Source organism: Eptatretus burgeri, chromosome 6, assembly GCF_056783735.1.
Source record: "Eptatretus burgeri isolate ZD-2024b chromosome 6, Ebu_testis_v1, whole genome shotgun sequence".
Lineage (NCBI taxonomy): Eukaryota > Metazoa > Chordata > Myxini > Myxiniformes > Myxinidae > Eptatretus > Eptatretus burgeri.
Genome location: NC_140966.1, coordinates 35,722,869 through 35,745,368, shown reverse-complemented (window position 1 = coordinate 35,745,368; position 22,500 = coordinate 35,722,869). Strand labels below are relative to the sequence as shown.

The 22,500-nt window shown below is 37.1% G+C and overlaps 2 protein-coding genes across 6 annotated transcripts in view; one reads left to right on the top strand and one right to left on the bottom strand.

Moving 5' to 3' along the window:
- Positions 1–17,689, bottom strand: part of LOC147024538 (uncharacterized) — an 80,979-nt gene extending 63,290 nt beyond the window's left edge. For all 4 annotated transcript variants that reach the window (XR_015059078.1, XM_085884553.1, XM_085884554.1 and 1 more), the window contains exons 1-3: positions 17,310–17,689; positions 16,828–17,040; positions 16,633–16,698 (exon numbers count right to left, since the gene is read on the bottom strand). Coding sequence is in view for 3 of the 4 variants with exons in the window: in XM_085884553.1 (XP_085740679.1) it covers positions 16,633–16,688 (56 nt within the window). In the remaining variant the exon portion in view is untranslated. The remainder of the gene's footprint in view (positions 1–16,632; positions 16,699–16,827; positions 17,041–17,309) is intronic.
- The window catches only part of PAX6 (paired box 6), a 202,453-nt gene that overhangs the window by 128,476 nt on the left and 51,477 nt on the right, over positions 1–22,500 (top strand). The window lies entirely within an intron of this gene.

The following is a 22,500-nucleotide window of genomic DNA, read 5'->3' as shown; positions in this document are numbered from 1 at the left end:
AAATGCTGTTAGAGCTTTCTTACTCACAGTCTCTAAGAATATTTGATGTTTATAATTTCTAGTAAGATCCATATCTCTGTTAACATCCTTTCTCTTCCATATAAATTCAAGGTAATGTTGAAAGTGTATGGTCTCTTTTAATACTCTTATTTAGACCTTTCAGTTTCTTTTCACATTTGAATTCATTTTACCCTCTCGTTAAGTATTTATAAGCAGATGCCTTTGATCTAACACCTCAAAATTCACTTGGTATCTTTTCACCTCATTCATCTTTAAATTTACCAATCACCTTTTCATTTTTATTCGAAAAGAGCAGGTTATTAGGATCATAATTACTTGTGTCATAAATATCTTCATCTTCTTTCATATCCTTGCAAACATCACCTGTATTTATCCCTAGTATGAAGCTATCCATATCCATTTATAGCAATACAATATTCTCCCATATCTTTTCTTTAGATTATTATAAAAGTAATCATACATTAACTACTTTGAACGATCTAAAACAGATGTTCCCACATAAATCGTTTTATCCATCTTTATACTCTGTATTCAAATGAACAGCAAAATTATCTGTAAATATTTCTACTCTTTTAAACTTTGGTGAATTTATCAACTTCTCCACCTGCTCCCAAATTGTAGCAAGTCTTACATTTTGTCTATTCTGTTTATTTACCATTGTTTAACCAAATACAGAATTATTCATCAACTTGTAAAAGTCCTTCTCAAAATCATTATTAGCCTTTGTTCTCATCCTCGTATTATAATCAATATGTTTACCTAACCAATGACTGACTAAACTTTAGTGCCCGATGTACCTTTTTAACTTGTAGTCCTGCTTCTATAAATTGCTTTAGGTTTCTTTGATGTAAAAAATACTTTTCTTTATCAAACAATGGTGTTTGTAATTTAGTTGTAGGAATATATTTAAACTCATTTGAAGAACTAAAGAAATGTTGTTGATAACCACTGAATAGCTCTTGTTTGGGTATTTCTTTTTCAGCTCCATAAGGAAGGTCTTTATGTTTGTTTTGAAGTTTTCTAGGGAAGTTTTCCCATTTCTCGAGTGTAAATCTGTTTTGTAAATGATGTAATTTTGATCTGCATGAGGAATTGTTATTATATTTCCAGGAGTTTTACTTAGTTATTTTATATAGAGATGCCTATCATAATGACAATTATTATGAAGAAATACAGGTATGAATGTAGTGATTCTATAATTAAGATTACAATTATTATGAGCTGCTCCTCTATATTTCCCTGTGATATGGCAATGATCTCTAACCCTTTTATCAGTTTTTACCAAAGCCTCTGAGCATACAGTACATGACAAATCCTGCTGCTTCAAATTCTTTCTCTTCATTTGGAGATAAATTAAGGGGTTTATTTGTTCTTGACGTAATTTTTTTTTTGTATACTTGTCGAGGCTCGTGTGGGAGCTAACACACATCGCACAGCAAGGGGGGCATGAGACAGGAGGGGAAGGAGTGGGAAGGACGAAACAGTGGGGAACAGAGACATTTGGAGATCTGTGGAAGGGAGAGGGATGGGACGGGGAACATGGGGAATAGAAGATGGACATTACAGGGACTTTCAGGAAGGAAAGCAGGGAATTTGAAGGAGGTGGGCTTGGGTGGATTATCGGGGGTAGAAAAGATCGAGGATTTGGATGGGGGGATGATAAGAGGTGGTGGTGAACAGCTGTTTTGAAGGCCTGGAGGGAAGAATGGGAATGATTAGAGTGAGGGAGTTTATTCCAAAGGCGGGAAAAGAGAGGAATGAAAAAGTGAAGGTGAGCAGTGATTCGTGATTTTGGTAGTTTTACCAGAAGGGGGTTGATGGAGGACCTTGAGCGCTCTGCGGAAATGTGGTGGGGACAAATCGCAGAGAGAGCAGGGGGAGGCGAGGCTGGAGAGGAGATGGTAGAAGACAGAAAGACCACCGATCAACCTGCAGTGATTGAGTGAGAGGCCCAAAGACTCAGCCTCATTGCGGGAGAAGCTTAACACAATCATCCTCAATCCTTTTAGCAAATTCATCAGCAGCATGAGGTCCTCTATACAACTCCAACTTATAATTACTTCTTACAGATGATTTAATGTAATAACAAAACTTGCAAGGGATATGCTTTTGATTTTTAGATCCTCGTGGAGGATCTCTAAGTCTTAGTCACGTTGTTGTTCTTGTGGACTTTTTTGTTTCACAGCCTACAGTTTTCATCGAAACTTCCTGAAACTTGGCATATATATGTAAAAATACCCTGCGCAGACAGTAACCATCTCCGATTTTGAAAATTCCTCCTAGAAAAAAGTTATGACGTCAAAATATCTCCGCTAATGGAAATCGCCTAAACAATTATCTCTGAAACTCGGCAAGCTTTTGGAATTCTGTTTGTGGGAATTGAACAGGGCATTAGCAGAGATGAATTACCGCACATATGATACATCACTATGACGTCATATCAATTTTTATGACATTCCTATTTTTTGACATTTTTTGTTTTTTGTTTCATTTGTTTTACAGCCTACAGTTTTCATCGAAACTTCCTGAAACTTGGCATATATATGTAAAATACCCTGCGGAGACAGTAACCATCTCCGATTTTGAAAATTCCTCCTAGAAAAAAAAGTTATGACGTCAAAATATCTCCGCTAATGGAAATCGCCTAAAAAATTATCTCAAACTAGGCTAGCTTTTTGAATTCCGTTTGCGGGAATCGAACAGGGCATTAGCAGAGATGAATTACTGCACATATGATACATCACTATGACGTCATATCAATTTTTAGGATGTCATTCCTATTTTTTGACATTTTTTGTTTCACAACCCAGTGTTTTCATCGGATCTTCGTGAAACTTCCCATGTATATGCAGAAAGCCCACGCGCAGGCAGTAACCATCTCCGATCTTGGAGAATCTTCCTAGAAAAAAGTTAACGTCATAATATCGCCACTAATGGAAATCGCCTATACCATTATCTCCGAAACTAGTTTGTTTCACAGCCTACAGTTTTCATCGGAACTTCCTGAAACTTGGCAAATATATGTACAAATACCCTGTCCAGACAGTAACCATCTCTGATTTTTAAAATTCCTCCTATAAAAAAAAGTTATGACGTCAAAATATCTCCACTAATGGAAATCGCCTAAAAAAATTATTTCCGAAACTAGGAAAGCTTTTTGAATTCTGTTTGCGGGAATCGAACAGGGCATTAGCAGAGATGAATTACTGCACATATGATACATCACTATGATGTCAGATGAATTTTTATGACGTAATTCCTATTTTTGACATTTTTTATTTCACAACCGAGAGTTTTCATCGGATCTTCATGAAACTTGCCATGTATATGCAGAGAGCCCACGCGCAGGCAGTAAGCATCTCCGATTTTGGAAATTCTTCCTAAAAAAAGTTGACGTCATAAGATCGCCACTAATGGAAATCGCCTATACCATTATCTCTGAAACTAGGCAAGCTGTTTGAATTTTGTTTGTGGGAATCAAGCTGGGCATTAGCACAGATAATTCATTGTGAACCTGATACATCACAATGGCATCATATTCGTTTTTATTACGTCATCATTAAGAGGACGAGGATCTTAGCTCATTCGAGCTTGTTTTTAAATATCAGCAGTCTTTTCCAAGATGCTCTCAAAATCAGAATATATTACAAATGTGTGTTTTATACATTTATTTGTTTCATTAAATACAACAAGGATATGATTTATGCTTTGATTTATAAACTTGACTACTTTTCAATCGAGAAAAGTTTTTTATTCAAGTATAATGAGCAGTTTCTTTATTCGTGAAATAAAGGAGACCTACATGCTGGTCATTTGACTAATTCTCATTGGATATAATATTACTCACTCTTAGAATTTGGACTGTTAAACCATAAACATTTGTTGATAGGTTATTCATATTCTCAAACCTTGTTGTGTCTTCTAAACTCATGGGTTCTCCTCTCGAGATACCTCGATCCCCACTTTCTAATTTATTCTCATATTTCTTATACTTTGAAAATCTTTCACAGTCCCTTTCCTGTGGATAAAGATTTGCTGAAACACTCCAGAGAAAGCATTTATTATCAGTATTTTTAATATTAATGATTGCCTTTTTATTCTTTATATTCTAAGGTAAATCAATATATGAATAAGCCTTTTGCAGAGTCGATTTAAGGATATTAAGATCGATAAATGAAACATTCCCAATCTTGAACCCACTACCTTGTTGTTGTTCTTCTAATTCAAATCTAATAAGCTCTTCAAAGATAGGAAATTTAAGGAAGCTATCAATTGATGTCATATGGTGTGGTGGATTTGTTCTCCTATATTTTACTTCAAAAACATTATTTCAAAAAACTTCAAAAACCGGAACCGGAAGTGATCATCGGCATCTCCCGCAATGAAGCTGAGTCTTTGGGCCTCTCACTCAATCACCGCAGGTTGGTCGGTGGTCTTTCTGTCTTCCACCGACTCCTCTCCAGCCTTGCCCCCCCTGCTCTCTCTGCGATTTGTCCCCACCACATTTCCACAGGGCGCTCAAGGTCCGCCAACAACCCCCTTCTGTTAAAACTACCAAAATCATGAATCACTGCTCATCTTCACTCTTTCATTCCTCTTTTTTCCTGCCTTTGGAATAAACTTCCTCACTCTATTCTTTCCCATTCTTCCATCCAGGCTTTCAAAACAGCTGTTCACCACCACCTCTTATCTTCCCCCATCCAAATCCTCGATCTTTTCTACCCCTGATAATCCACCCAAGCCCACTTCCTTCAATTCCCCTGCTTTCCTTCCTGAAAGTCCCTGTAATGTCCATCTTCTCTTCGCCATGTTCCCCGTCCCATCCCCATTCCTCTCCCTTCCACAGTTCACCTAATGTGTCTGTTCCCCACTGTTTTGTCCCTTCCACTCCCTCCCCTCTTGTCTCATGCCTCCTTGCTGTGAGTTGTGTGTTAGCTCTCATACGAGCCTCGACCAAGGTATACAAAAAAAAACAAAAAAAAACATTATCTTCTTTTGAGGAGGTAATGGAGGCTCCAAGATATATTTTGAATGATTTATGCTTTTTCAACATTCTACGAACAACCTTGATAATTGAATCCTTTGAGATACGAATTGCCTACCAAATGGATCTTACACTAATATTAAATCTTATAAGTTTTACCTCTATCCAATCTTTAAAACATCTTTGAAGAGTTGTTATTTCAACTAGTTTTGTCTCAATGACATCTACCTCTCATCCAATTTTCGTCTTATTTCTCATCAAGTTTCTCTCAATGTTGTTTACATGTTTTTGTGATTGAAGGTATTTTTTATAACTCTCTGTTAAGACTTCCTTGGAACAGACATCACAATGTTTTATTTTTCATTCAAATGGAGATATTTGTCTGAAAACATTGAATGTTGGTTTGAAGGTGTTTTTATAACATTTATATTCATTTTTGCAAACATCGCAGTACATTGTATTCACCATATTTATAAAACCAAACTTTACTTAAAATCTTGATGAAAATTTCGTTAAATTTATAGGTGAATCTGTGCTTAAAACCATTTTATCCTCCAACTTTTTTCACTTAATAAATACAATGTATCAAGACAAAAAAGACAAGTTTCAATCAATCTCTTCATTTGTAAAAGATACAGAGAAATATGTCGAGGATGTAAAATTGAATAAAGATAAATATAACAACTATTGGATAAAAACAATTATGGTGAATAATATGAGTTCTTCAATTTCCTTCAGTGGAAGGGCTTTTAGTATATCTGGAAGAACATCAATTAAAGTAGCTCTAACAAAAGTTTTTCCTCTCCTTCTGGCAATATATTCAAAACAAGAAAAAGCAACGAAACAAGAAAAAGTGTCAAAAAGAAAAACCTTATGGATGAAGCTTTCGGAAGAAAAGATAAGACCATCGCAATATGCAAGGAGAAATTTGTATTTTTTTCAACAACCCTAAAGATGTAAATCTTGATGAAATAATGGATGCTAATATATCAGGTGAAACGACATTTCATTCAGTAGTAGTTAAGGACCATTTAAAAATTACCTTTAATATTAAAAAATGAAGTAGTTGAATCTATTCATGAAAAAAGTACATGAATATAGATGGTAATGTTTTTTTCTACGGATTAAATATGACTCATTATTCAAGTGATGATTACGAGAGTGTTGATAGTATCTCTGTTGGAACAGAGGCAGTTATGATACCGAGAGTTTGTTTTCAAACGATAGTTGTGAAAGTAGTTTTATAGATGATTGTGAAAGCACAAATGAAACTACCAAAGATGATAGCAAAGATGAATTTTATTTGAAATAAGTTTTACTTTATAAATATGAATAGTATACTAGATCTTGAGCCTCTTGAATTCCCTAATTCTCCATATGAAAAATTTGAGAATTGTCCTGTATGTGATAGAGTGGGATTAAATACAGAGTCAAAAGCCCATCAACAATGTATATTCTGTGGTTATCTTCTAATTAATGAAAAAATATACATAAAAAGGAACATAACTGTTTCAAAATTACACCAAAAATGAATTACTTTGCAAGATTAATAAGAGAAATGAATATTATGTATGAGGGTGATAATATACCTTCTCTTACAAGAGAAGAGACTGAACAAATGACGGTAATGTTTCATGGATTGATGATGTATATTATTAACGATTGCCATTTTCAGGGAAATTTCAACTCAAGATATTATATAAATAAAATAATGGATTATCTTGAAATTAAACATGAACTCAGGATAAAACATAGAGTTTCAAAAAAGGCCAATAAAAATTTATATAATTTATTTTCTAAATATCTAATGAATGTCAAACCTAATGTCTAACATGTATATGTATATGTATGTATATATATATATATATATATATATATATATATATATATATATATATATATATATATATATATTTGTAGATAAGATAATGGTGGAATTACTGCCACTGAATGTTGGAAGAAAAATGATTTGAGTTATCTTCTTTTCAAGACGATTTAACAAGAATGGTGTTTCAGAAAATAAGAAAAGAGATTTATAATAATTATATACAGACTTTTTTAAACTTATAAATGAGAAGCACAATCCTGAGTTTTAAAGTGATCACACATCTTCGTTCCCATACCCACTACAACTTGACACAACAAAAGATTATGAGGCGTCTTTGTTGTCTATGGAAACTTATAATACCTTGTTTAATATCACAGATAAAAATGACAAGTTCAGTTATAATCCGGGAAGCAGTTTCAAAACTATAACAGTTTCACCTGGAACATACCAGATTTCTCAAATAGCTTCCGAAATTGCTCGCCTTGTGAAAGAACAGGGTGATGAACCAAAACATATTGTTATAGATGTTCAAAAACATACTTCAAAATCAATGATAAAACTTAAAAAACAAATACAAGGTTGATTTCACAGTTGATAATCCATTTAGAGAGTTATTGGGTTTCTCCTCAAAAAATATTGAAACTAATGGGACGTTTTATAGTGAGAAAGTCATTCAAATATCCTCAGGCATAAATTCCACATTAACTCACTGTTATTTTATTGATGGTGCTTATCATAATGGAATAAGAACAAATACAATATTTTTATTCTGTGCATAATCAACCCCAATTGGTTATAAATTCAATATGGAACAAAAAAATCTGGTTTATCTACCCATGTCTGGAAAAACCATATACAGAGTAATTTTGGGATAACCGACCAAGATAATCACATGATTTCTTTTAAAGGAGAAATTATATCCATGAGAATTCACCTCTGTGAAGTTTTCCAACAAATAAATGCGATGGTTATTGTGAGGAAACACGAGTTGGGAAAATATAAAATAATTACAGAGGATGGAATGTTCCTTTCCCCATACTATAATGGTGAAGGTATGTATCTTGGTAGAGGATACGATAAACCGGAGACAACGGGGTGTAGGACATACATTTTTAAATAAAGGAGATGGAATAATTGATACTCTAATGGGTATAGGTTCAACTATTCTTCAACAGAAAGACCCAATTGGTTCAACTGCTTCTGCTGTGGGAAATGTAGCGGGTGCTATAAAGAGTATAAAAGATGCCCAAAAGGAATCCCATAAATTGCAAGCAATAAAATAAATTAAGAAAGGCAAAACTCAGTTGTCTTCCCAAGAACGACAGAAAATAATTCAAATACTTGAGTCAGGGTTTCAAAAATTTTAACACCTGTTTTTTTTTCCAAATAAAAATAAATACAAGTATGGAAGCAATTGATACTACCTATGATTTGTATGATACCATTGCCATCTCAAACTCCACGAAACAAGCTCAAATGAGCTAATATCCTCAGCCTCTTAATGATGATGTCATAAAAACGAATATGATGTCATTGTGATGTTTCAGGTTTGCAAAAAATTATCTGTGCTAATGCCCGGCTTGATTACCGCAAACAAAATTCAAACAGTTTGCCTAGTTTCGGAGATAATGGTATAGGCGATTTCCATTAGCGGCGATATTATGACATCAACTTTTTTTCTAGGAAGAATTTCCAAAATTGGAGATGGTTACTGCCTGCGCGTGGGCTTTCTGCATATGCATGGCAAATTTCACGAAGATCTGATGAAAACTCTGGGTTGTGAAACAAAAAATGTCAAAAAATAGGAATGACGTCATAAAGATTGATATGACGTCATAGTGATGTATCATATATGCGGTAATTCATTTCCGCTAATGCCCTGTTCGATTCCCGCAAACAGAATTCAAAAAGCTTGCCTAGTTTCGGAGATAATTTTTTCGGCGATTTCCATTAGCGGAGATATTTGGACATCATAACTTTTTTTTCTAGGAGGAATTTTCAAAATCGAAGATGGTTACTGTCTGCGCAGGGTATTTTTACATATATATGCCTAGTTTCAAAAGTTTTGATGAAAACTGTAGGCTGTGAAACAAAAAAAGTCCACAAGAAGAAGATTAAGAACAACAATGTGAGTAAGACTTAGAGATCCTCCACGAGGATCTAAAAAGAAGACGACTTCAAGGTAAATGCTATAACAGGAACAGACTGGAATACAAATGGAACAAAAAGTTTCTAAATAAATAATTAACAAACATTTGAATCTAGCCAAAAGTTTGTTGTGTAAATTTACATTCACGAAGGCTGGGAATAACACAAATGCTACACTCGTAAATGATTTCTTCTGGAAAATGTTTGATTGTGTTTGTTTGTATATTGGAACACAAGAAATTGAAGCAGTTTATTATGTCTCTGCTACATCTGAAATGATGAAATTTACACTATATTCATTTAATGATGGAATGGATAAGGGGGCTGTCGAAGGTTTTATTCCTGATATGGTAATGGGAACAAACACAGACCCTGGTTATAGTCAAAGAAAGGCAATGTATAATGATGATACAATAGCAGGTAATAGTTTTAGCGTGGCAGTTCCTCTTAACGGTATATTTGGATTTTGTGATTATGATAAAGTTCTGCATTGACTTAAAATTAGATTTCAACTGCAAAGGAATGATAATGAAAATAGATTACTTTTTGATGCTGCTAATTCTTTTGGTGCTCAGAATAATTTGTTGTTGATGAAATGAGTTGGTATATTATTGAATATACTCCTTATCTTAAAACGGAAGAGATGTTGAATCGAAAACAACTCGAAGAAACCACTAAATGTATCATACCTTAAAAGAAGATGTCAACATGTTAAACTGAACCAAACCACTTACACGTGAAATTTGGGTGTTCTGGAAGGAAAGCCACAATACCTATGGCTTATTCTTAAGAAACCAGATGGAGATACTGCTACTGATAAGAATAATGCATTGAGTGATAATGCTAAGGCGAAACAACTTCGTGTTTCTCTGGATGGAACATCTTATCCTCGAGATAGATTGGAAATTGATTGGGAAAAAAATGATTATGCTGAAGCATACAAGTCTTACCAAAAGGTGTGTGAAAGCAATGGTAATAACGAACCCATTTTGGATATGACAGCATTGAAAAGCCGACATAAAATAGATGCGATTGACCTGAGCGTTCAAAAGAAAACTATAAAGCAGGGTTGTGCTCAATTACGTAATTGATATTTAATTACAATTATGGGTGTAATTGTAATTTTATTGTAATTGAAAATTTTGTATTATAGCGTAATTGTAATTGAATCGTAATTGAAAGCTGGTAATTATGCGTGTAATTGTAATTGAAGTAATAAATCAATTAAGTAATCAATTACATTTCAATTACGTTTCAATTACACACTGTTTTCAATTTCAATGTGGTTTTACAAATACTACATACATGTATAAAGACTAACAATATTATTGATGATATTGTTGCGGATCCGGGGTGGCGGGATTCTCGCCCAACTCTTGGCGCCACCCTCACCACCGCCATCTCTGGGGTTTATAACGCCGGCCGGCTCGGCACAGGCCTCAGGTCACGCGTCTTCAGTCGCGATACCAACGTAATCCTTGTACCTTACCAGTTGGGGAAATAGAACCCCGGTTACAGACGGGTTCTGTCAGATGCCGAGCGTTTTCTGCCAGTCTGTAACCATTTTGGTTTTATATGGCAATCGAATGGATCGTTCCTCGACGCGACATGAATTAATCCATAGCGGCAACTTCATACGAACCAACCAGATTTATCGGGGAACACAACACCAGCAAAACATTCACGACAATGTTTTTATTAACAATCTCTAACCCGTTCTTAACTAGGGAACCACGGACTACAGGTTTCGAGGGGGTCGCTACCGAGATATGCCTTAAACAACGTGCAAACAAGACCGACAGACAGCATGCATGAAGTTTCCAGGTAAGCTCACCAAGAGTGAGCTTAGGATCATCAGCGAGATCACAGAAGCTCTCACCCCTTTCCAGGAGGCCACAGACCAGTGGCAGGGACAGAACACAGTAACAGCCAGTCTTGTTCTGCCCTGTATTCGTGTTCTCCGAGCAGAACTCACAGACCTCTCTGGGACCTACAAAGTGCAAGTTTGTGTCAACACTTGCAGCCTCCATCGACACTCGTTTGGGACCTTACGAGCTGCAGGAGTCCTTCCAGCTGGCAGCTGCTCTGGATCCTCGTTGGAAGCTTGGGTGGTGTTCTCCTGAGGATGTTCAGAACATCACAAACATTCTGCAGGACAAGGTGTCCTCACTGCTTCCTTCACCTACCAGTGAGGCAGCCTCCCCACCCAGGAAGAAGTCTAAACTGTTCAGATTTATGGCTTCATCCACACCTGCTGTCACCCCCTGCCAAGCACAGACTCAAGTAGCCAAGTACTTGGCTGATCCTGCAGCACCAGAAGACTCCGACCGACTCACCTACTGGAAGCAGAACCAGACCTCATTTCCCCATCTGGCCATGTTAGCCCACCGCTTTCTGCCCATACCAGCTTCTTCTGCTCCTGTGGAGCGACTCTTTTCCATTGCGGGAAAAGTCTTCAGGCCAGACAGATGTCTCCTCTCCGATGCCAGGTTTGAGAAACTGATGTTCCTTCGGTGCAATGCACCCTTCGACAGCTAGATATACATCAATTTCACTCAGTCATATTAAGCCATGTGATATTATGTGATAAGAATTTATCTAAGATTATCTAAATATATGTACATAAAGTTTTATTGATAAATGTCTGTGATCATGTAAATATATACTGATGTAAATAAAGCTCCATATTCAAATTTCTTGTGTTTTTTTTTTGTTTTGTGGGAGGAAATAAATGTGTGCTAATTGCAATGGTAATTGGCAATTGATAATTGTAATTGAAATGTAATTGAATTTCTTTCCGAGCATAATTGTATTTAATTGTAATTGAAAATTTATAATTGTAATTGTAATTGAAAAATTTGTACTGGGGCGTAATTGTAATTTAATTGTAATTGAAATTTTCAAAAGTTTTGTAATTGTAATTTAATTGTAATTGCTGTAATTTAATTGTAAACCAAAAAGCAATCTATTTTCATTATCATTCCTTTGCAGTTGAAATCTAATTTTAAGTCAATGCAGAACTTTATCATAATCACAAAATCCAAATATACCCTTAAGAGGAACTGCCACGCTAAAACTATTACCTGCTTTTTATCATCATTATACATTGCCTTTCTTTGACTATAACCAGGGTCTGTGTTTGTTCCCATTACCATATCAGGAATAAAACCTTCGACAGCCCCCTTATCCATTCCATCACCCCAACCCTGCTATAAAGTCTAATAGATTGGATACTTCCCTACACATTGAAGAGGAGAGAGTGAAGAAGTTATACATATTGTTTGCTTTTGGAAGAAACCGAATTGCAGATTAATACAGATAATGGTGTTATGATTCGTCTCACATAATTTTTTGATAAATACATGAGTAATAAAGTGCCAACTGGGGTATATGTTAATCAAATCAATCTTAAGAAACTATCATCTTGGATTCAAAATCAAAGGCCTTGTATGATTAACATTAATACAATTCAGAGTAAAGGAGCAATAAGAATTGATGTTTTGCTCACAAGAGAACAGGTGAAAATCGTGAACGATACTGGCTCACTTAAAATTAAAGTGTCAAAACCAATGTTGAAGAAATATTCAATCGGAGAGACGAGTGGGGGATTTCTCCCATTTCTAATTCCTTTATTTGCTGGTTTAAGGGCGGCTGGAGCATTGACGGCCGGTATATCAGCAGCAGTTAAAACCGCCAATGAAAGGAAGGCTCAAACCGCCAATGAAAGGAAGGCTCAAATAGAGGCTCAAAAAGAGTTGGAAAGACATAACAAAGAGTTTGAGAAACAAATTAGTGGAAGTGGTGTAATTGTAGATTTTGCTGAAAAACTTGAAAGCCTACCTGATAAAACAAGATTGTTAGTTGGAGATATGCTTTCTTCTGTGGCACAAGCAGGTGTAAAATTAACTAAAAGGGGAAATGGATTATATCTTTCTCATAAATAAATGAATATTGATGAGTGGTTGAAAGAATTTGGAAAGAATACAACATCAGAAATTGAACTTGCCAAATATTATAAGAAATTAAAAATTGATAATGTGGTTATTTGTATGAGAGATTAATTAACAAACTTGTCTTAATATACAAAGAATATTATTTTATTTTTAGAAGATCATAATGGGAACTGTTCTAATTGGGTTTGTATGTATAATAATCAGGTTAAATATTATTTTGATAGTTATGGTCTTCCACCACCTTTTGAAGTCATGAAATTCTTACCGAATGGTGTTTATAAAACATTTCAAATCCAAGAATTAAATTCCAAATGTTGTGGTCAATTATGTCTATATGTGTTATTTCAACTTGACAAAAATAAATAATTTTATGATGTTATTTTTAATCTAATATAAATGACATGTTGGAAAAGATGGTTCTACCTTTGGTGTATCCCAAGAACTGGATATTGATTTATCAAATTATTACACAAAGGCATCGGCTGAATAACAGAAATATAGCATAATAAAAAATATTAATATGAAAAATGCATATAAGTTTAAAAATTATCCAAGCCCGACTGAGGCGAATGACTTTGTGAGATTACGTGATTTATCACAATATATATGCTGAAATAAAATGCCTGTATGTTCCAAAGATACAGAGGTGTTTATTTTATTGACGTGTCATAGAATTCGCAGTTCCAATTGAAATAAAATTTTATAAAGAAGGGCGTATCATTTGTATGAGAAGAGAACATTGGGGATATGATCTGAATGATTTAGGGTATAATTGGTCATTTAAGATAAACCTCGAAGACCTGAAATAATTAAATGTCTCGTAAGGAAGAATATTATCCACTTGGTGCCAAGAATTCAGATTTGTGGAAGCATGATTGGCAAACAACAAATAAAAGAAATTAATAAGGCTAAAATCAACAATGGTCTTGGCCTAGTTTATATCATGAAAACACATGATATTCCTGATTTATATGTATGATATTGTATGGGGTTAAAGTGATTCAAGAGTAGTAAAGGATGAGGAAGGAGCTGAAGAAACTGATGCAAGAGAGAAGGAGGAGAGGGAGAAAAGAGAGGAGTAGAGGGAGAAGAGAGAGAGAGAGAGAAGGAGGCAAGAGAGAGAAGGGGGAAAGAGAGAGGGAGGAAAGAGAGAGAATGAATTAATATAAAAAAAGGAAACCAGTGAGATTAAAAAAAGATTGGAGGTATTACATAAAATAAATCGATCTCAACGCACTGAGGAGGAAAAAAAAGAATTGACGTCTAGGAAAAAGATATGCATCAATAATATTATCAGGGATTTCAGGGAGAAGATTTCAACGAGAAAGTGGAGATAAAGAAGAAAAAGAAGGAAAAGATTATATTATTGATGATGTTGGTATGTTGGTTAAAGTTTTACATTTTGTTCTTTAATAAATGGAGGGGAGAGAGTGAAGACATTTCTAAGGATTCTTTATATTTTAAAAATTAAGATTCAAATGTGCATGTTGGAAACTAAAAAGGTTTTTGCACTCTGTCGGAATTTTTCTTATAAATAAATGAGTTATTGTCTCAAGTGTAAAAAGAAAACCAAGAGTAAAAATATCTCATATGTTAAAAGTATAAATAATAGGGTTATACAAAAAGGCACATGTTCGGTGTGTGGCTCTAAAAAGAGTAAATTCATCTCCAAACAAAAACGTGGGGGGTGGGGGGATACACAAAAGTTTTAATCAGGAAGTAAATTTACAACAACTGGAATACCAGGGGAATTACATCTACTAGGGTATTCTTTCTGTGGTCCAGGAACAAATTTGGATAAAACATTAGATGAGGCTAACAATCCTAATCCTTGTTATCCTAAAAGATTGGTAACAAGCTAACAATCCTCAAAGATTGGTCTAAACCTAAAAACAGAGTTGATGAAGTGTGTATGAAGCATGATATTGATTATGGAAATAGCATGACATTGGAAGAAAAACATGAAGCAGATCAAGAAATGTATAATTTGTCTGATACAAAATCCAAACCTGAGAGAAAACGTGGATAGGTTCATTGTGAAGATGATGATCAGTGCTAAATTGAAACTCGGGCTTGGAAATTCAAAAAACTTATTGGCTCTAATGATATTATTAAGATTGAAGAGCAATTAGCTGATGAATTACATAAACCAATAAGCACAAAGTTTAATGGAAGGAAGATTTATGACAAAGAAGTTGATTATACCTGGTCTGCTGACATGATTGAACTGAATAATGATAAGGGGTACAAGTATGCTTTTACTGTTATTGATTTGAGGAGTAGATACGCGAGGGTTGTCCCTTTGAAAAACAAAACAGGTAATACTTTTATGTTAGCCTTCCAACAGATATTTAATAAAAGCAAGAGAATACCTTTAAAAATAGTGGACTGATGAGGGTACAGAGTTCTACAACAAACCATTTGTGAATTTTCGAAAAGATAACAATATTACGTTATACAGCACCTTTAATGAAGGAAAAGCGGTTGATATTGACCATTTTAATTGCACTTTAAAAGAGAGACTATATAAATCATTCACTCAACTCGGTTCTCAACAGTGGTTATCTTTAATTCTGGACATTGTAGATAAGTACAATGATACGATTCATATCTCAACAAAATCTAAGCCATCAGAAACATTTACAAAATTAGAATATGAAAAAGAGCTCAATCTGAGAAATCTTTAGTTCATAATTGGTGATATAATAAGAATATGCAGGTGGTCATATCATTTTGAAAAAGGTTATACTAAGCGATGGACAAATTAACTTTTTATAATCGTTTATATAATAGATACAGTTCCTTGGACTGACAAATTATATGATTTAAAAAGAGAAGAGATTTTAGGTTCATTTCATTCACAGGAATTACAAAAGACAAAGATAATAAATTTTAAATAAAAAAATTCTAAAATTGACTCCACCCCTTTTTAGATTCTGCCCACACATAAGCCACACCAATGGAAGTCATATCCATGCAACCCACCACCACCCTTCCCCACCCACACAAGCCACACCCACACACCACATCCATGTTCATCATACAATGATTAGTTTATTAGTTCCCCACACACAATGCATTTATTTAATTAAAAATTGTTCCGCCCCCTTCTTTGTCTCCACCCACACAAGCCACACCCATGCAAGCCACACTCACACAAGCCACACCCATGCAAGCCACACCCACGCAAGCCACATCCCCTTCATCCCACCACCACCCTTCCCCCACACATACATGGGGAGTGGAGGGGTGAGATGAAGGGGTGTGGTGGGGTGTTGGGGGAGCACACCTCACTCCCACACTCTTTTTACACCACCTTTATCTTTTTTGTAAGAATTAAATACTTTTAAGCAAAGCATATATAATGAATGCTTAAAACATACAATATGTTGATATAATGTTTGTTTGAGTGAGAGAGTGAGGGATCTTGAATCTGAATGTTTCTTTCCTGTTAAAACACACACACACACACACACACACACACACACACACACACACACACACACACACACACACACACACACACACACACACACACACACACACACACACACACACACACACACACACACGTACTAATATGATATGACACACCTATGAATCCCGAAGGAGGTGTCAGAGTATGCCGTCTTCGTTTATGAATAAATATATCCAAACTCTCATATGTTAGATTCAGTCAGAGATGAATAATTAATTACCTGTGGTAGCCTCTGATTGTTTGGAACAAGAGACAAAATATCTGCGCTTTCTTCATGATTGACACTCTAAAAACAGGAAACACAGGCACTCATTTAACATAATTGTATTTTAACATTAACATATGTGCACTACCTTTCCAGTAAATCTTCAAAGAACATTGAAATTTAACATCATTGTGTAATATTATGTCACACCTTTCTATAAAATCTTCAAAGGATTTTGAAACATTAGGTAAATTCTGTGATGTCGGAGGTCTCGGAAGCAGGTTATTCACGCATTAAATGAGGTTGTTGTGATATGCCTGCCGAACGAACTGGATTTCAGCCAATACGTCATTCAGAGCTTTCCATTCCTTGTGAAGATAATCAGCATGCCAATTCACCTGATCTACGAGTGAGTTTGAAATACTGTAATAAAAGGAAAAATAAATAATTGGTAATATAATTAATTATGTACAATCAAAATGAAGACCAATTATTGCACCATAGTCCCAAGAAGGAAGTCAGACATAAACACACACACACACACACACACACACACACACACACACACACACACACACACACACACACACACACACACACACACACACACACACACACACACACACACACTCACATGGACACACACATGGACTCACACGCATGGACACAGATATATCCATCCACACACATACCTCATTTTTAGGTCATCTCTATCATCTCAGTAGAGATGATCTAATAATAACAGTCTCGAAGTCTGTCCGTCCGTCCATCCGTACGTCCGTCCGTCCACAATCAAACCGAGTGGAGACAAATAACCAATAGTGGAATGGATAGAGGTCGATGAGACATGCACAACGATACAACTTCCATGGTCGTCCAAGGTCGAGGTCGTCACGAGGCTGTCAAAGTTGCGAAAATCGTCGATTTCAAATCGTATCTCCTCCCTCATTTATCAAGAGAGATCAATGTTATTAGTGATTCAGATACTATGGACTATTATCTAGAACAACACGAGCCATTTTTTTGAAATTTGCTCTCGTTCCAATTTTATAGCCCTACAAACTTCGTTCTGATTCCACGTATGGGCAGTTCATAAAGTACATACAAAAATAAAAGTATTAAATTAAGAACCGGAACCCTCCGAGACAAATATTACATTTGAAGCTTTTGTCAGATTTAACTAAAACAATGGAACACAAGTTTATATGCACACTTACTTTCATTTATGACATTAACATTGTCTTGAATGTCAATTTGTACTTTTATTTTCATGAATGACGTGCTGTGATATGAAAAGAAAAAGGTAAATTACACTGCTAGGGACTGCATTGTCATGGCTTACAAACACCGGTTCATAAGGAACACCTGTGAATGCTTTGCAAGCGATTAGTGATGTATGAGGGGGGTGGGTGGCTGGTCACTAGCCTGCATACAGAGGGATGTGGGTGGTCACTAGCCTGCATACAGAAGGGGTGGGTGGTTTTGAAACCCGGAAGTAGAGCGTACATACTTTATGAACTGCCCGTATTCCAGTCTGGCACAGAGAACTTTGCTTTCGACCTCTGGCAGAGATGACCGGCACTCCCACTCCGGGGTATTTTTATTTCTGTTCTTCACAATTCTATCACATGCATACATACACACACGCATGCACACACATATATCCATACACACACACACACACACACACACACACACACACACACACACACACACACACACACACACACACACACACACACACACACACACACACACACACACACACACACACACACACACACACATATATCCATACACAGACACACAGATGGACACACAGGGACACACACATATTCATACACACACCCTCATTTTTCATTTCTGTTCGACACAATTCTATCACACACACACACACACACACACACACACACACACACACACACACACACACACACACACACACACACACACACACACACACACACACACACACACACACACACACACACACACACACACACACACACACACACACACACACACACATCGTTCCCTGCCTTCCACGCTGGTTTTTAAAACATGACAACCATTGCTGATGTTCTGGGCTATACTATTTATTATCAGTTGTGTTTATGTTCAGTGTTTGATGCAATGAGTACTCCCTTATGCGAGTTCATATTTTTTGGATAGACGGCAGCAATTACCGTACAGCAGTTCAGCGATGGAGACCGAATGGGAATAAATGCGGCCGTCCATGGGTTGAAAATCTTGTTGAAGCCACGTTGTCATCCAATTCCAACTTAGAAATTTAGTGCATCGTCTTCGTCACATTAAGAAACCGCAGTATATGGGAAATGAGCACAATCCTGCCAGCGGTTTCAGAGGAGAAACGTCAAAATACGCGCAGATGTTAAAAGAAATAATATTTAAAAAAAATAAATCTTTACTTTATATACAATGTTTCTTGTTACATTTTTTGTGTCAAATTCACCTTATGAGGTAGTCAGCATGTGCAGAAGAGGGTTTTACATTGCAGACGCTGTTTTCTCGGAGTGGCATTATGCCTCTCGGTGGTGACGGTCTGTCGACGACAGACGTAATGACATCAGCAAGTGACCGAGATGTCATGACGGAATTACGCCTCTCAGAGGTGACGTCACACGTCCCAATGCAAACGAATGTAAAAATTAGAAAATCGCCCAAAATTCCCAAACCTGTCTGTCTGGCGCGATCTCACATAGCCCATGCTGTTCATTAGACCACAGACCACCCGCATGCCAAAGGTGGCGACAATCTGTCTGGCATTGTTGGAGGAGATACGTCAAATTACACGCAGACGTTAACAGAAATAATATATAGATTATATTCAACGCATGTTTTGCCTCATGCATATTCATGTTTTGCTTCATGCATATTTATGCTCTGCTCATGTATGGTGTCATCTCTGCTGCAAATAGGTGAGAGGACTCTTCCCTGGTCTGGTGGGACATATGGTTTTGTGGAAAAGGCACGGGTTTTACCAATGCATTTATAGTATTTTAAATTAAAGAAAGGGCAATTTGAAAGTGTTGATCAAACAGCTTCTGCAAGTGTTGGTGAAACTGATTGGAGCATTCTTATTCACAAATTGGGACACGTGGGCCATTCCAGGATAGTAAAAACATGACATTACACTCGTCTCATGGCTGACAGGAAGCAAAGCTGCCATTTCAAGCTCACTTCATACGTGGTCTGTCACTGGCTCTGGTGGTTCGTCGAGAACCGGCATGTCAAGCTCGCGACACATGCTGTGTGTCGCTGGTTTGTCCAATTCTTCCGGGTCTTCGCTGTTGTTGAAGGTCAACGCAGAAGCAGCTGAGGCCTCTGTCAGAGCTACCATGGGATGCAAATCGGACCGATTGCTACACGAACAGTGACAGATGCAGCAACAGAGGGAAAAATTCAGGACATTGCATGTGGCCTTCCAGAACATGATCAGAGGAGTATCGCTATCATCCGATGAATAGCTAAACATCATGGTTCCACATATGGCTGATCTTTCAGAATCCAAAACACTCGAAGAGCATCTCAACCGAGTTTACATTTCCAATCCCGATTTTGGTTTAGAGCAGGTCTGGAATCACCTTCAAGAATGATTCAGCAGTGATGAAGCAGTTACCCAATCATTGCTAAACTTGCTGGAACTTTTTCCTCAAGTCTCTTCTCATGACAGCAAAACCTTGCAGAAGTTTAGCAGCATTATTGAGGAAATAGAGGCCGCCAAAAATGATGGTTCCCTTCCCAGGCTTTTAGCTTTGGATATATCTCTATTCCTCAAACCAATCATAGTGAAGCTTCCACCTGACCTCGTGGATTGTTGGAGGATGCAGGCCTTCAAGTATAAAGAAACCCACAATGTCACCTTTTCACTATTTTCGATGCTCGCATCTTTCATTTGGTGCAATGCAAAGATTCAAAATGACCTCAGTCTGATGGTTTCCTCAAGATATGATGAGGGATCATGTTCTTCAGCTACGAAGGTGAAAGCTCCACTCACCACGAAGAATGGAATGTCTGTCTTCACTAGTGACACTCGTCCAAGGATTAGAGAAAGCAAGACCAAGGTCACACGTGAATTGCTGCCAGATTGTCAAGCAACCGAATGCAGCAGTCATGTCACTTTCTGAAAATCAGCACACTCATCGTCAAATGGAATACCAACAACAATTCTGCCATAATTCATAGGGCCAAACATCCTCTTGCGCATTGCAAATATTTCAAATCAAAAACATTGTAACCCAGACTCATCCTTCTTAACCAATGGAAAACATGTCCAAGATGTGCTCTGTCAACTAACCATTCAGCCAAGGAGTGTCAAGTAAAATTGCGTTGTTCTCACTGTGACAACACCCATAATTTCTCAGAACTTCCTGATGCAGTTGTGCTGCCCTTGATGGACCGGCAGGGAGGCAATTTCTCAGGGACTCTTCGAACCCTGAGAGTGTCCGATAGGCTTCGAAAGCATGGTGAGGAGTGACCCTCGGTGATTAACAGGTGTCCGGATATTTGTGGTAGTAATGGATCCAGAGGAAGGTCCTGTTCCAAAATCAGTGTTGTGAAGGTATTCATTGCTTGTAATGCTGAAAACTTTCTGAAAACATGCTGTATTGGATGACCCATCATCTGGGCTGCAGAAAACTCTTTGACTACTTCAACGTGCCAAATAATCCAGTCCTCGATGAGCTCAAAACCTGACTCTGGAACAATGGCATCCAGTGGTAGACATGTCAGGAATCCAGTCATCGAATATTTTGATGGAATAGTCCAGCTGCCGCTCCCGGAGCGAACCGAGTTTAATGCTATTTCTTGTAATTCCTCCGAGATCCCAACACTGGAGGTTGCAAGGTTCCACTCACATATACATCCTATTGCTGAACTTTTTCCCGAACCTGACACAGAAGTGACCATCTTGCTGTTAAATGGGACAAGATACTCCTCAGCTGCTTAAGGTGAGAGAATTTCGGAATGGACCACCTAATACTCCATGGGTACGATGTATGGGCCTTGAATGGGTGATAATTAGTGATGTATGTCTCGACGGCATCCATAGCACTGAGCAAGTGGAGGCTGATCATACCCACATTCTCAACAATGGAAGACCATCAGTCTGTTCACCATGTCCTAATCGTGTCACCACCAAGGATGTATGCCATCCTGCCACATCATCACGTACCTTCAGGTCAGCTCTTTGGGAGATCCTGCTACCATAGTGCCTATGACAATGGGGTCGGCAGTGATGTCTTTCAGTGAACAAGGAATGATGACAAGTTGGGTCACTCCATAGAAGTCAACCGTTTTTTTTTGCAATCATGGACGATGGATTCTTCAGGAATGGCAATGGCAATTGGGTGACTCCATTGACCTTCAGAGACGATGTAAAACTTCCAGACAATTGACCCCTTGCAATCAACTGCTTAAAGTCCCTTTACGAGCTTCTGGAAAAGAAACCAGCCCTTAAGCAGCAGTATGTGGACTTCATGTCTAAACTCTTTTCCAAAGGATATGCTGAGCCTCTTGAAACAGGAACAGAGGCAAAATGACCGCAATGGTATCTTCCTCATTTTGCTGTATTCCATCCACGCAAACCTGACCATATTTGTGTGGTGTTCGATAGCAGTGCTACCCATCATGATGTCTCACAAAATAAGTTACTAGTTCTTGGTCCACACCTTGTTGCTAGCCTCCTTGTGGTATTAGTACGCTTCAGACAGTAACCCATCATCATCATAGCCGACATTGAACAAATGTTCCATGGTTTCTATGTGCGCGAGGATCACCGAGACTTTCTGCAATTTCTTTGGATTCCGAACTACCCATTAAACCCACGTTGCTTGCTGTGGAGTTGGTTAACGATCCGGAGTT